General features: G+C 29.2%; 1 protein-coding gene across 1 annotated transcript; it reads right to left on the bottom strand.

Annotated features, from left to right (window-relative positions):
• Positions 1-2,840: 2,840 nt before the first annotated feature.
• On the bottom strand, positions 2,841-3,785 carry LOC146888372 (uncharacterized). The gene is made up of 2 exons (XM_085670079.1): positions 3,547-3,785; positions 2,841-3,423 (listed from the first exon to the last, which is right to left on the bottom strand). The coding sequence occupies exons 1-2, from the start codon at positions 3,783-3,785 to the stop codon at positions 3,045-3,047; spliced, it is 618 nt and encodes a 205-aa protein (XP_085526205.1). The 3' UTR covers positions 2,841-3,044.
• Positions 3,786-15,009: the final 11,224 nt, after the last annotated feature.

Raw genomic sequence — 15,009 nt, 5'->3', positions numbered from 1 at the left:
GTTTACATACCAATTAAAGAAACTTCCTTACTCTCCTAAAACATGATTTTGACTTATTAGTTGATTCTTCTCTGGTTTCTGCACTTCCTCCATCAATCAAAAACCAAATCAAAATGAAAGAAAAATTATGGGAAACTGGTATGCTTTTGATATTATTAGACTTATTTCTAAATCATTGCTTTAGTCCTTCACACCACAAAAGTGAGATTAATTAAAGTTGTCTTTAAAATACCTTATGAATGCATAGATTCAGTCTCATGCAGATTTTTTAGTCTCATGGATATGTAGAAGGCTAACTGAATTTGAAGCAAGCTAACTCTGAAATTGAAGAGTTCAAAATGAGACTGAACTTTTCTTCATCCATAATGGCCGGCGTTGATATTTTTCTTACATAAATATAAAACTGTTATGTAAAATTGTTCACCATTGAAATATATATGATACACCTCTGCAGATCACATATCACCATTATGACAAACGGGGAAAAAATATTATGATCGTAGAACCAGAGTTCGAGAATATTTTGGAAAATAAAACATTTAATTGTATCAGTCTTGATGAGAGGCACGCGGAAATATGAAAAGAGCAAAAAACCTGATATGAAAAGAGGAGCACGAACGGAAAGTAGCAATGGCACGATTACTTGGAGGTGGCAAAATCGCACGTAGTGACAAAATTGAAAAGAGAAACAAAATTAGGACAAAATTGAAAGCAAAAAATCGAACACAGTAGCAAATGAAATGAAAACGAAACCGAGATTGAAATGTTGGAAGACGAACTCGGGAGTTCGAAAGAGAAAAATCGAAAGACGAAATAGGGAGATGAAGTATGTAAACGAAATTGGAAGTAAGGGAGAGCAATCTTCGTTACCTCAAGATTCACTACATAGAAGTTTCCCTGAGACAGTGAGGAAGAACGGTGAAGAAGGATATGCAGCGGTGGTGGAGGACGGTGGAGAGTGGAGAACGATCTTCTCTAAGAGACGACCACGTGACAAAGATATGCAACACGACCACGTGAGATAGAACTGCAGCTCCTGAGACGGTTTCTAAATCATTAAAAATTACAAAAGAAAATAAAATGCAAAAATTAATTAAAATTTAAACATTACTGGGGTTCTTTAAAAAAAAACCCCGGTACTTAACTGGAGTTTTTGAAACCTCTGGTATATTGTATTTTGTTGGACGTTATTATGACCCCAACTAATTAACCCATTCTAAAATTAAATATTTTTGTAGTGTCATTTTATTTTATTCATATACTTTCTCTCTCTCTCTCTCTCTCTCTATATATATATATATATATATATATATATATATATATATATATATATATATATATATATGAATGTAACATAATATAAAGTCACGTTATCTTTTCTAAAAGTAAAGTCATAAAATTATTGATCCAAACTCTGCAATGTTGTTATTAATAATACTAATAATAGTAATAATAACAATGTAGTAAGAATAATAAACAGTAATAATTATAATAACGTTTCTTTGTGAGTGATTTTAAAGAAATTTTGTGAGGGTTTCTTCTTTTGGAACGAGGGAGCGCGAGTAACAAAAAGTTTGAGTGAGTGAGCGTAAGAATAAACTTTGGTTTTTATTTTTAATAAATAATCATTTATAAATTCGTATGTAAAATTAGTACGTACTTTTTTTTTTGCTTACATACAAATTTTTTACCATTACCTACGTATACTATCTTTCGCAAATGTTCTCATTCTAACGTGCCAAATGTCAAAAAAAAAATTGTGTAACTCAATTTTATAGGTAAAATTCATATATAATACCTATGTTACCTACAAATTAAGATCGTATGTAAATATCTTTAAATAAATCACATTTTTCTTGTAGTGTGATGTTCTAATCAAGGGAGTAATGGTAATAATTTGACATATTGAACAAAGTCAACGTTATATTTATTATTTTTCATTGATACATCTATGGTGGGGTCTAGCCTAGTAGCACTAACGTGGATGTTGTCATATATTTGTTTTAGAGCATAAATACAAAGAAAAGATATTGAAACTTCGTTGTGGAGTCACTTTTCTTATATATGAGACTTTTTGGTATAAAGATATATATTGATTCTAAAGTGAGTATTCTTCCTTTATCAAAAGTCTTACATACAAAATGAGTAACTCTACGATGAAGTTCCAACTTCATCATTTTTACTTCTTCTATGTACTATGAAACAAACACATGACATATCGCTAAATATATATATATATATATATATATATATATATATATATATATATATATATAAAGAAACTGAAATATTAATCAATATCTTTCGATACATGCACATTTAGAAAGAGAAAAAAAAAGTAAAGTGAATGAGTAATCAATCTTTTTTATATATGCATGTTTAATAGAAAATATAAATATTCAACATATTTGAATAAATTGAATTTTACAAACTTGTATATATTAATAACATAGTTAGACCATCTATGAACGTTTTTAACAAGACTTCTGCCAGGCTTCTAAATAAGTCGTCAATTATATTTATATAATAGAGAATTAATATTATTACATAAAATTTCACTAACCTTTTGTTGAAATGAGAAAAAGTATTTGAGATTTAGGTATCCATTATTATTTCATCCCATTATAAAGTTGAGTACGTATTACATGTAGTTTGCCATTAAACCAAATCATAAGTGTCAAATATTAATATATTTTGACCCTATATCTACCGGTACTTTTGGACATCTATTTTCGGAATACACACGATTATTTAAGCAAAGCATCTACAACTAGATAAAATATGAGAACAAGTCTTGATGGAAAAGTTCAACTCCAAATGTTACAAATTTACAACTAGATAAAACACGACCTAATACTTTGGAGAATCCTAGGAAAATATACACATAAAAAGTACTCTGTTATTCTTCCTCATTTATTTTCTTTAGTCTTTATGTTAATGTAAAGCTAAACACTCTATTTATACAATTGTAACATTCATCTATGACATTATTACTAAATTAGGAAGATAACATAGAGAATTTTCTAGTCTATTGGATACTATGATCACTGAGACAAGAACCACACCTCGTTCACTCTATCGGTCAATTTAAAAGGAGGATCATATTGTGCTATAATGAAACTCTTGCCAAAAGTAAAAGAACGTTTGGTTGCACCAAGACTAGCCTTGAGGGAAGCAACATACCTCCCAACGTTAGAATCTGTGACAAACCCACCAAATTGTTTCACTGCTACAAATTTACTTTTCCATCTTTTAACACTCAGTCCATTTGCCAGAGCTGGATTGTTTTGGTTCGCTAATGGCACAAAGAAGCTCACAACAATGGAGGGCTTTCCTCCATTAAAAGAGACTTCACTCGTAACTGGTGCTGTCAACTTAATTTGCTTGTTCTGGTTGTTCTTACCACGGGCATAGCTAAATAGCCTGAAAATTCCAAATGAAATACCAATGGTTATTCAACTTTAATTCCAAATAAATTTTTAACAAAACCTAAACTTATTCATGCATTACAGATCAAATTAACTCGATGTAAAGAAATGAAATAACCTGATAAAACCATTTGTTGTAGCTCCAACGAAAGATTTGTTCTGAATTGGTGGGGTAGAAATCCACACAGGTGAATCATATTTTCGAATTTCATAACCATTACCCGCTTCTACTACAGTGTAAGTGGGACACTCATTTTGCTTGCATGATTGGGGAAGATTCCCTTCAACAATCCAAAAAAATGAAACTAAAAAGAGAGATATAAGAATTGAGAATTGGAATGTGGAGGTAGAAGCCATGACTTTTAGTCACCAAGAAATTATAATCTGCAGAAGTCCACAAACACGTATATATAGATTTTTAGACTTGGAAAAAGAAAAAAGAAAACACTAATTTCAGAAGGTAACGCTCGTAATCTTTGCAAGCAATAATTGCTGATAATGTCAATTTTATCATATTAATTGTATTTAATAAAAAAATCTAGGTTTTAAAAATGCTATTAAAAGGTAGATTTTGAGTATTAAGTAGATAATTAAAACATTCTTTGTTAATTTTCCGTTAATACTATTCAACTACATGTATTTTGGAATTAATTTTTCACTAATTTTGCAGAAGTTATTTTTTTGTTTAAAGACTAATTAAATCTATTTAAAAAAAAACCTTGTAACAGTAGTAGTTAGGTATTCTTCCTTAAAACTTTTTGTACTGCTATTCAATGGTTAAAAATTGTCTTTATATTTTAATATCGCAAGTACTCAGTTTCTTTTTTTCTATTTTGGTTCAGATTTGAACATTTTAAACAAATTTAAGCTTTTATGGATAATATATTGATGTATGTAGTTTTTTATTTTATTTTTTTCGCATGGTAGTCTTGATTAAGTTTTCATTGTTTGTAGTAAGTAGTTATTTATGAAAACTCATTCCATTAAAATAATTTTGTCTTTCTTCAGAATCCAAGGTAATAACAAATTTGATATTTATCAATTTTTCTTTATCAAACAATATTGAGTGATTCATGTCATTTCAACTCAAAATGAAGGAATGAAAAAATATATTTTAAATGTTGTTGATCATACTAGTTAAACTACTCTGATATACCACCATTCATATAGAAAAAAAAGTTAATAGTCACATTAATGATAATATTTTCTTACATTCTTTTCTTTCTCAATTTAACTTTTTTGTAATATAATTTTATTTATGATCCAATTTATGAAGATTATCTTGCAATATATAAGAAAGTCATCTTTTAAATTCAATAAATATTTTATATTTCATGAAATTTTTGCTACGAATAATTTGTGAAAATCCACGTGAAAATTTGTAGTGAACTTATTTGTGAAAATTTTTGATAGAAAACTTAGAAAGAACATAGTAAGAAATATAAAAAATTACAATAATAAAATTAATAGAAAATGACAAAAAACACTTGATAAACTTTTGCATCAACATGTCATGGTCTATTATAAAATTTGAAAATCCCGTTCAGATAAGTGCGAACTAAATATACGTTCCAAAGTTTACAACATCTTATGCATTCTATTAAACAATTGAACTATAGAATCTTACCCTTACATGCAACATTAAGATGTATTAACATTTCAATGGTAACAAAGACTTATTATTTTCATTTTTTATTATTGTGATTCTTTTCCTCTTTCAGATATTGTGATAAATGAAAAAGAATGTCCAAATATGAGGTCAGGCTACCTCCTAAGAAGAGATGAAAGAAGGAATGGGAAAACTTTTTTCTCCTCCATTCAATGCACAGTACAGAATATATAAGACAAATGCTATTGAAAGATTCTCTATGCTACGTGGCACGCAGGTCAAATAACAACACTGGAAAACTTAACAAACTTCTTCTAGAAGGAAAAAGAGTCCTAAAAGCATATCAGTGAATGAAATCAAACCAACCAGCAGGCCTATTGATCATCCTCTTGGGCCTTGTATTTCTCGCTATTGGGTCACATGTAACAATACCATCCCCTTCGGCAAGGACCTTGTCCTCAAGGTCATATAAGGACTTGAGCTCGCTCCAGTTCTCCCAAGATGTATCATCGGGAGGCAACCCGTTCCACTGGACCAATGCAAAACGCATAGGAGACCCATCCACCACCATAGTTTTAAAATCCAAAATTGCCAAAGGAGTAAGGAGGGGATTGTTGTCAACAGAGTCTGGGGGGAGTTGATCAACGTGCGTTGGGGGGGACCCTCATGGAGCTTCAGCCTAGAGCAGTGGAATACGTTGTAAATTTTGGACTGCGAAGGAAGCTCAACTTTGTAAGCCACGGGACCAATTTTCTCTAAAATTTGATAAGGCTCGTAGAAACGCTTTGCCAATTTGTGATACTTGCCTCCTGACAAAGAAGTCTGCCTGTATGGTTGAAGTTTAACATATACCCAAGAGCCTATTGGAAAATTCAACTCTCGACGTTTCAAATCTGCATATTTCTTCATGCGTGTCTGTGCCTTAGTCAAATTGTTCCTTAAAAGAGACAAAATTTTTTCTATAGTTGAAAGGACAGAATCACACCCATCATTAGAGGAAGTGCCCCCAATATACATAGGAATAGAGGGCAGTGGCTTACCATACATCACTTCAAACGGAGACAACCCTGATCCTAAATGAATAGATGTGTTATAATGATACTCAGCCCAAGGAAGATATTTGAACCACTGGCTGGGTTTGTGATGAACAAATGCACGAAGGTATTGCTCAATAGTACGGTTCATGACTTCCGTTTGGCCATCTGTTTGGGGGTGGTAAGAAGAACTCATGCGGAGTAATGTGCCACTGAATTTAAACAAGTCTGACCAGAAACGACTAATAAATATGGGGTCTCGGTCCGAAACAATACTCTTTGGGAGCCCATGATGCTTGCAAACAATCGAGACGAACAACTCGGCGACTTTATAAGCCGTGAAATTAGAGTGCAGTGCACCAAGATGAACAGCTTTGGAGAAGCGGTCGACCACAATTAATAAGACCGTATACCCATTGGAGGAAGGAAGACCAGAGACAAAATCAAGGGAGATGTCCTCCCAAACACCTGTCGGAAGGGGTAAGGGCTGGAGAAGACCGTTAGGTTGCTTGATACTATATTTAGTCTGTTGACAAACGATGCATTGAGCAACAAAAGATTTAACATCCTTTGCCATAGATTCCCAATAGAAATTAGCACAAATGCGTTTCAGGGTTTTGTTAACACCTGCATGCCCCCCAATAGGAGTCTCGTGGAACTCTCTCAATAAGAGTGGAACAAATGTGGACTTGTTGCTAAGCCAAATTTTACCACGATACAAGAGTAGCCCATCTTGCAATTTGAATTGAGGATGGGAAGACGGATCAGAAAGGCACTTATCACGCATAAGAATGAAGTCTGGATCCAAAAGTAGAGAGTCCTTCAAATCTCTTAAGAACATAAATTGGGGAATGGTAAGCATTTGCAATTGACCTTGAGCTGGACATGGGGACCTGGAAAGGGCATCGGCCACAATGTTCAGTTTGCTTGGCATATACTGAATATCATAGTCATACCCAAGTAACTTAACGACCCATTGCTAGTTTAGCACCCAAAACAGGTTACATTTAATTTTACTCTTACCATTATGCATGTCCACAATCAAATATATATATATATATATATATATATATATATATATATATATATATATATATATATATATATATATATATATATATATATATATATATATATATATATATATATATATATATTTCCATAAATCACATGACTCAAATGCAGAGTCTTAACTTAAATAGTTTTAACAAACTTGTACACAAATATCACATATTAAACATGTATTTCACCAACCACCATTCATATTCATGGAACCACTTTAAATAGTAGACACACTGGTGCTCCTTAAAAACATCACAATCCAGTCCAACACACATTATTTTCCCTTTCTCATTTTCCTAACCCTTTGCATGCATACAATTCACATACACTACATGAGCCACAATAAAAGCTATATACTTATTCCGCATGTCCCCACAATTCTATTACATTTAAAGCATGATTATCATGTTTCCATACTTGCCCAAAACCCATCATGATCATCCAACACTCAGTCATAGTGATATCATCATAGGGATGGCAACGGGGCGGGGCGCGCACGGATTTCGCTATCCCATACCCATCCCCGTAAAAAAAAATTCATCCCCATCCCCATACCCAAACCCAACGGGTATCAAACTTTTGTCTCATCCCCATCCCCATCGGGTAACGGGTATAACCTCGTACCCATACCCATACCCATTTTCTTACTACTTCAATATTAATTTTAATTAATCTTTATAAAATAATACAAAATTATGATAAAGGAAACATAATATGAATAAATATTCAATACTAGAAGGATGATTGTTTCTTCCATATCAAATACTTACAAATAAATTATAATTATTTACATGACTCTTGATTAAGTTTTCATTGTTCGTAGTAAGTACTTAATCATGAAAACTCATTCCATTAAATAATTTTGTTTTTCTTCAGAATCCAAGGTAATAACAAATTTGATATTTAAAATTATTTATTTATCAATTCTTTCTTTATCAATCAATATAGAGTGATTCATGCCATTTCAACTCAAAATGAAGGAATGAAAAAATATGTTTTAAATGTTGTTGATCATACTAGTTAAACTACTCTCATATACCACCATTCATATAAAAAAAAAGTTAATAGTCACATTAATGATAATAATTTCTTACAATCAGGCGCTACAATAGTAACGACCCAAAACAGGTTACATTCAATTCTACTCTTACCATTATGCATGCCCACAATCAAGAATATATATATATATATATATATATATATATATATATATATATATATATATATATATATATATATATATATATATATATCACTATATCACATGACTCAAATGCACAGTCTTAACTTAAATAGTTTTAACATACTTGTACACAAATATCACATATTAAACATGTATTTCACCAACCAACATTCATTTTCATGGAACCACTTTAAATAGTAGACACATTGCTGCTCCTTAAAAACATCACAGTCCAATCCAACACACATTATTTTTCCTTTCTCATTTTCCCAACCCTTTGCATGCATACAATTCACGTACACTACATGAGCCACAATAAAAGCTATATACTTATTTTGCATGTCCCCCGCAAGTCCATTACATTTAAAGCATGATTATCATGTTCCATACTTGCCCAAAACCCATCATGATCATGCAACACTCAGTCATAGTGATATCATCAATTGTAGCCTTTTTCACACACTTATAACATCATACATTCGATCTAACATAAGTAGATTTATATATTAAACATGGCTCAGCAAGCACTACCAAAAATATACTCACTCACACACACGCAGTGGCGGATCTTGACTAATAATTTTTGGGGAGCCAAAATAATATATTCAAAATTTATATAGTTAATTATTGTCTCTAATACAATAAAAATAAAAATAAAAATGAATAAATAATTTAGTATGATTGTACCTACAAAAGAAATCACACATATACAAATGTTTGTTCTCCGTTCTTTCAGATTTTTGAACTCATCAATAATTGAATTAAAACTAAAATTTTCAACTATTTATTTTTCAATGTAAATATATAAACATGTTCCAAATAATTAATATAAAACATGTTCCTCTAATTGAACAATATGATCATTTGTATCATACTTCAGGATATGTTAAGATAAGATATTGAATTTGAATTGTTTTCATCGCCACAGATAACTTTCTTTTTATAACTTTTAAAAAATAAATTCATTCTTTTATTCTTCATCAATATATCTATTTCTTTTTTTAAGTTTAAGATTAAAAAATAATTTATCATAATTTAATTAAAAAATAAAAAATTAAGAGTCACTAAAAGAAAAAATCAATGACAATCAAGTTCTATATAAAAGATAGTTATGAAAAAACATATAGAACAATCATTTATTTCTCTCATAATCATAAAAAAAAATGAATATAAGACTCATATAGTAAAAAATGTTGTTAACTATTAAACAAATATTTCATTATCAAGTGATATCAAAAATTTACTTTTTTTTCCTTCACAAATGAAAAAAAAAACAAATGAAATATGAAAGCAAAAATAATAAATTTGTATTTAACTTTTTTTTTTCAAACAAAAACAAAAGATGTGAGAGTGTGAGATTATAATAAGTTGTGAAAAACTTAAAAATACAATCAAAAAATATCTTAATAAATATTTTTATCCTTTATTACATTTAATTTTATGTTTTATTATTTATTAACATTAAATGTTATATTTAAAATAAATAAAAAAATACTAAATTAAACTTCTATCAAAATTTACTATATATTACATATAATTTGAAATTTATTAAAAAAATTCAAAATAATTAATACATACGCACACACACGCGCGCGCACACACATACACATACATTCACCAATCAAGGTCATACCAGCACTTAAGCACACTTAAGCATCGATTCCTAATCATACTTTTAGGGAATTCAAACAACCCATCATGAGTGACTAATTTTGGAACTAATACAATTCAACTACATGTATTTTGGAACTAATTTTTCACTAATTTTGCAGAAGTTACTGTGCTGTTTAAAGACTAATTAAATCTATTTTTTTTTTTAAAAAAAACCTTGTAACAGTAGTAGTTAGGTATTCTTCCTTAAAACTTTTTGTACTGCTATTCAATGGGTTTAAAATTGTCTATATTTTAAGATCCCAAGTACTCAGTTTCTTTTTTTTTTTCTATTTTGGTTAAGATTTGAACATTTTAAACAAATTTAAGCTTTTATGGATAATATATTGATGTATGTAGTTTTTTATTTTATTTTTTTCACATCCTAGTCTTGATTAAGTTTTCATTGTTCGTAGTAAGTAGTTATTCATGAAAACTCATTCCATTAAAATAATTTTATTTTTCTTCAGAATCCAAGGTAATAACAAATTTGATATTTAGAATTATTTATTTATCAATTTTTCTCTATCAAACAATATAGAGTGATTCATGCCATTTCAACTCAAAATGAAGGAATGAAAAAATATGTTTTAAATGTTGTTGATCATACTAGTTAAACTATTCTGATATACCACCATTCATATAATAAAAAAAGGTTAATAGTCACATTAATAATAATAATAATAATTTCTTACAATCAAACGCTACACTAGCAACGACCCAAAACAGGTTACATTCAATTCTACTCTTACCATTATGCATGCCCACAATCAAGAATATATATATATATATATATATATATATATATATATATATATATATATATATATATATATATATATATATATATATATATATATATATATATATATATATATCACTATATCACATGACTCAAATGCACAGTCTTAACTTAAATAGTTTTAACATACTTGTACACAAATATCACATATTAAACATGTATTTCACCAACCAACATTCATATTCATGGAACCACTTTAAATAGTAGACACATTGCTGCTCCTTAAAAACATCACAGTCCAATCCAACACACATTATTTTCCTTTTCTCATTTTCCCAACCCTTTGCATACATACAATTCACGTACACTACATGAGCCACAATAAAAGCTATATACTTATTTTGCATGTCCCCCGCAATTCCATTACATTTAAAGCATGATTATCATGTTGCCATACTTGCCCAAAACCCATCATGATCATGCAACACTCAGTCATAGTGATATCATCAATTGTAGCCTTTTTCACACACTTATAACATCATACATTCGATCTAACATAAGTAGATTTATATATTAAACATGGCTCAGCAAGCACTACCAAAAATATACTCACTCACACACACACACAATATATTTAATTATTGTCTCTAATACAATAAAAATAAAAATAAAAATGAATAAATAATTTAGTATGATTGTACCTACAAAAGAAATTACACATATACAAATGATTGTCCTCCGTTCTTTCAGATTTTTGAACTCATCAATAATTGAATTAAAACTAAAATTTTCAACTATTTATTTTTCAATGTAAATATATAAACATGTTCCAAATAATTAATATAAAACATGTTCCTCTAATTGAACAATATGATCATTTGTATCATACTTCAGGATATGTTAAGATAAGATATTGAATTTGAATTGTTTTCATCGCCACAGATAACTTTCTTTTTATAACTTTTAAAAAATAAATTCATTCTTTTATTCTTCATCAATATATCTATTTCTTTTTTTAAGTTTAAGATTAAAAAATAATTTATCATAATTTAATTAAAAAATAAAAAATTAAGAGTCACTAAAAGAAAAAATCAATGACAATGAAGTTCTAAATAAAAGATAGTTATGAAAAACATATAGAACAATCATTTTTTTCTCTCATAATCATAAAAAAAAATGAATATAAGACTCATATAGTAAAAAATGTTGTTAACTATTAAACAAATATTTCATTATCAAGTGATATCAAAAATTTACTTTTTTTTCCTTCACAAATGCAAAAAAAACAAATGAAAAATGAAAGCAAAAATAATAAATTTGTATTTAACTTTTTTTTTCAAACAAAAACAAAAGATGTGAGAGTGTGAGATTATAATAAGTTTTGAAAAACTTAAAAATACAATCAAAAAATATCTTAATAAATATTTTTATCCTTTATTACATTTAATTTTATGTTTTATTATTTATTAGCACCCAAAACAGGTTACATTTAATTCTATTCTTACCATTATGCATGTCCTCAATCAATAATATATATATATATATATATATATATATATATATATATATATATATATATATATATATATATATATATATATTTCCATAAATCACATGACTCAAATGCACAGTCTTAACTTAAATAGCTTTAACAAACTTGTACACAAATATCACATATTAAACATGTATTTCACCAACCACCATTCATATTCATGGAACCACTTTAAATAGTAGACACACTGGTGCTCCTTAAAAACATCACAGTCCAGTCCAACACACATTATTTTCCCTTTCTCATTTTCCTACCCCTTTGCATGCATACAATTCACATACACTGCATGAGCCACAATAAAAGCTATATACTTATTCCGCATGTCCCCACAATTCTATTACATTTAAAGCATGATTATCATGTTCCCATACTTGCCCAAAACCCATCATGATCATGCAACACTCAGTCATAGTGATATGATCAATAGGGATGGCAACGGGGCGGGACGCGCACGGATTTCGCTATCCCATACCCATCCCCGTAAAAAAAATTCATCCCCATCCCCATCCCCATACCCAAACCCAACGGGTATCAAACTTTTGTCCCATCCCCATCCCCATCGGGTAACGGGTATAACCTCGTACCCATACCCATAACCATTTTCTTACTACTTCAATATTAATTTTAATTAATCTTTATAAAATAATACAAAATGATGATAAAGGAAACATAATATGAATAAATATTCAATACTAGAAGGATGGTTGTTTCTTCGATATCAAATACTTAAAAATAAATTATAATTATTTACATGACTCTTGATTAAGTTTTCATTGTTCGTAGTAAGTACTTATTCATGAAAACTCATTCCATTAAATAATTTTGTTTTTCTTCAGAATCCAAGGTAATAACAAATTTGATATTTAAAATTATTTGGTTAAATTCACCTATTTATAAAGTTGGAAAACTAATACTACAATAAATTTGCTATTTTGCAAGGGAAATTAGTAAGGAAAAATTTTACTCGCTAATTAGCGAAGGATTATAGTGACAAACTAATATTGTAGCTAAGTTGTAGCTAATTAGTGAGGAACTAGGCACAACATAATATGGCAGCTAAGTTGTAGCTAATTAGTTAGGGATTAGACACAATATAATATGATAGCTAAGTTATAGTTAATTAGTTAGATATTAGACACAACATAATATTAAATAAATTATTTATGATACATTATAAATAAAAATAAATTGTATGTATGTATTTTATTTATAAAATATGAATATTTAACTTAATTTAATTATATACTTAAGATTAATTTAACATTTAATATTTTTATTAGAAGAATTAGTTTTTTTTTAAATAATTATTGATATTAGTATGTAATTCTTTTGTCTATACATAAATACTACAAATAATACAAATAAAAGAGAATGATATTAACTATAAAATCAAAATCAAAAAATTAAAAACATAAACTTAATTATATGAACCTTAAAAGTGTTTAAACTGTTTAAGACATGTTCTTGTTCGACGAAAACCTTCTAAGTTCGAACAAATCATCTTTGTCTTCGAACAATTTCCAAATCACCTCGACTTTAGTTAAACTACTAAAGGCTCACAGTATTGGCATTGGAAGCTCGCATTGAAGGCACCGAAGACATCGAATGTTGTCGAAGTTCGTACAACAATGAAGTGCGAACATTAGGGTTTTGAGTTCAGCGTAGAGACAGTTCTAGGGGCATGGAAGAAATCTTGGAGAGGTTGCACTGACATCAAATTCGGTTCCCTAAACCAGATTAATTGTCCCACCTTCGTCATTTCTCGTACACCTTCTTTAAAGTTGGTTCGAAGAAGTTTCCTAATATATTAACTATTTTGAAGAGAACGAGGTTTAAAGAGGTTGCAGCGACATCGAGTTCATGTTCGATTTCACCGGACCTATTGGTTTGGAGTGATTGATTGATTGGTTGCTTTGCCAACTTGCCTTTTCTTCACCTAGTAGAGGTTAGAGTCACACTCATGTTACGAAGAATTTATCTCTAATAATGGTGGATTTTTAGATATCTAAATGTCATTTTTAGGAATCAAGACTTTTTATTTGGTACTACAGATTTAGTTCTTGTAATTTAATAAACTTAAATGATACATAATCTTCACTTCATTACTATATTCATCAAATTCCCATCACCAATCATACAATGCTCTTGTATAAAATATATATATATATATATATATATATATATATATATATATATATATATATATAATGCTATACTTTTTTCAGTAAAAATATACAATCCTGACTTGAACAACCACACTAATATGAGTATCATTAAAAACTATTTATAGAGTAACAACTAAAAAAATAATTCATGCATTCCATCATTGAGGTATGTATATCTTGCATAAATATTTTTGTACATTTTCCTTCCACTCTTTTTGAAATGGAAAAATGCACTTCATCAAATGTATGGTGATGATTGCTCACGATGCAAATTAGAATAATGTTATAGTTTATGGTGGAAATGTGGTATGCTAATTTTAGATGTCAAGCAGAAAGCTGGGATCAAAAGTTTAGGTTGGAAAAGTTCAATCTTTTCTAAAATTTGTGTTGGTATTCACACTTTTGCAATTGTAGTAAATGTAATATTTGTTCAGTTTGTGCTGCATTTGAGTGCACTCTATTTGTGTCTATTATGTGACCTGAATTTCTACATGTACAATTAGTTGTTTTGAATGTTACTTGCTATGGTGATATTTAGTTTTCTAAGATGGAAATATAGCCATTTTTTATATATTATCCCTACT

The sequence above is a fragment of the Vigna unguiculata genome, chromosome 2, assembly GCF_037176805.1.
Source record: "Vigna unguiculata cultivar grain cowpea cultivar isolate G323 ecotype 2 chromosome 2, ASM3717680v1, whole genome shotgun sequence".
In the NCBI taxonomy this organism is placed as follows: Eukaryota; Viridiplantae; Streptophyta; class Magnoliopsida; order Fabales; family Fabaceae; genus Vigna; species Vigna unguiculata.
Note: the sequence above shows the minus strand (reverse complement) of the source record. Positions and strands in the feature narration are given on the sequence as shown.

Coding starts and splice junctions, on each gene's coding strand:
- LOC146888372 (XM_085670079.1), bottom strand. CDS start 3,785: ATGGCTTCTACCTCCACATTCCAATTCTCAATTCTTATATCTCTCTTT. Junction 3,424..3,546: donor ACAACAAATGGTTTTATCAG/GTTATTTCATTT, acceptor TGGAATTTTCAG/GCTATTTAGCTATGCCCGTG.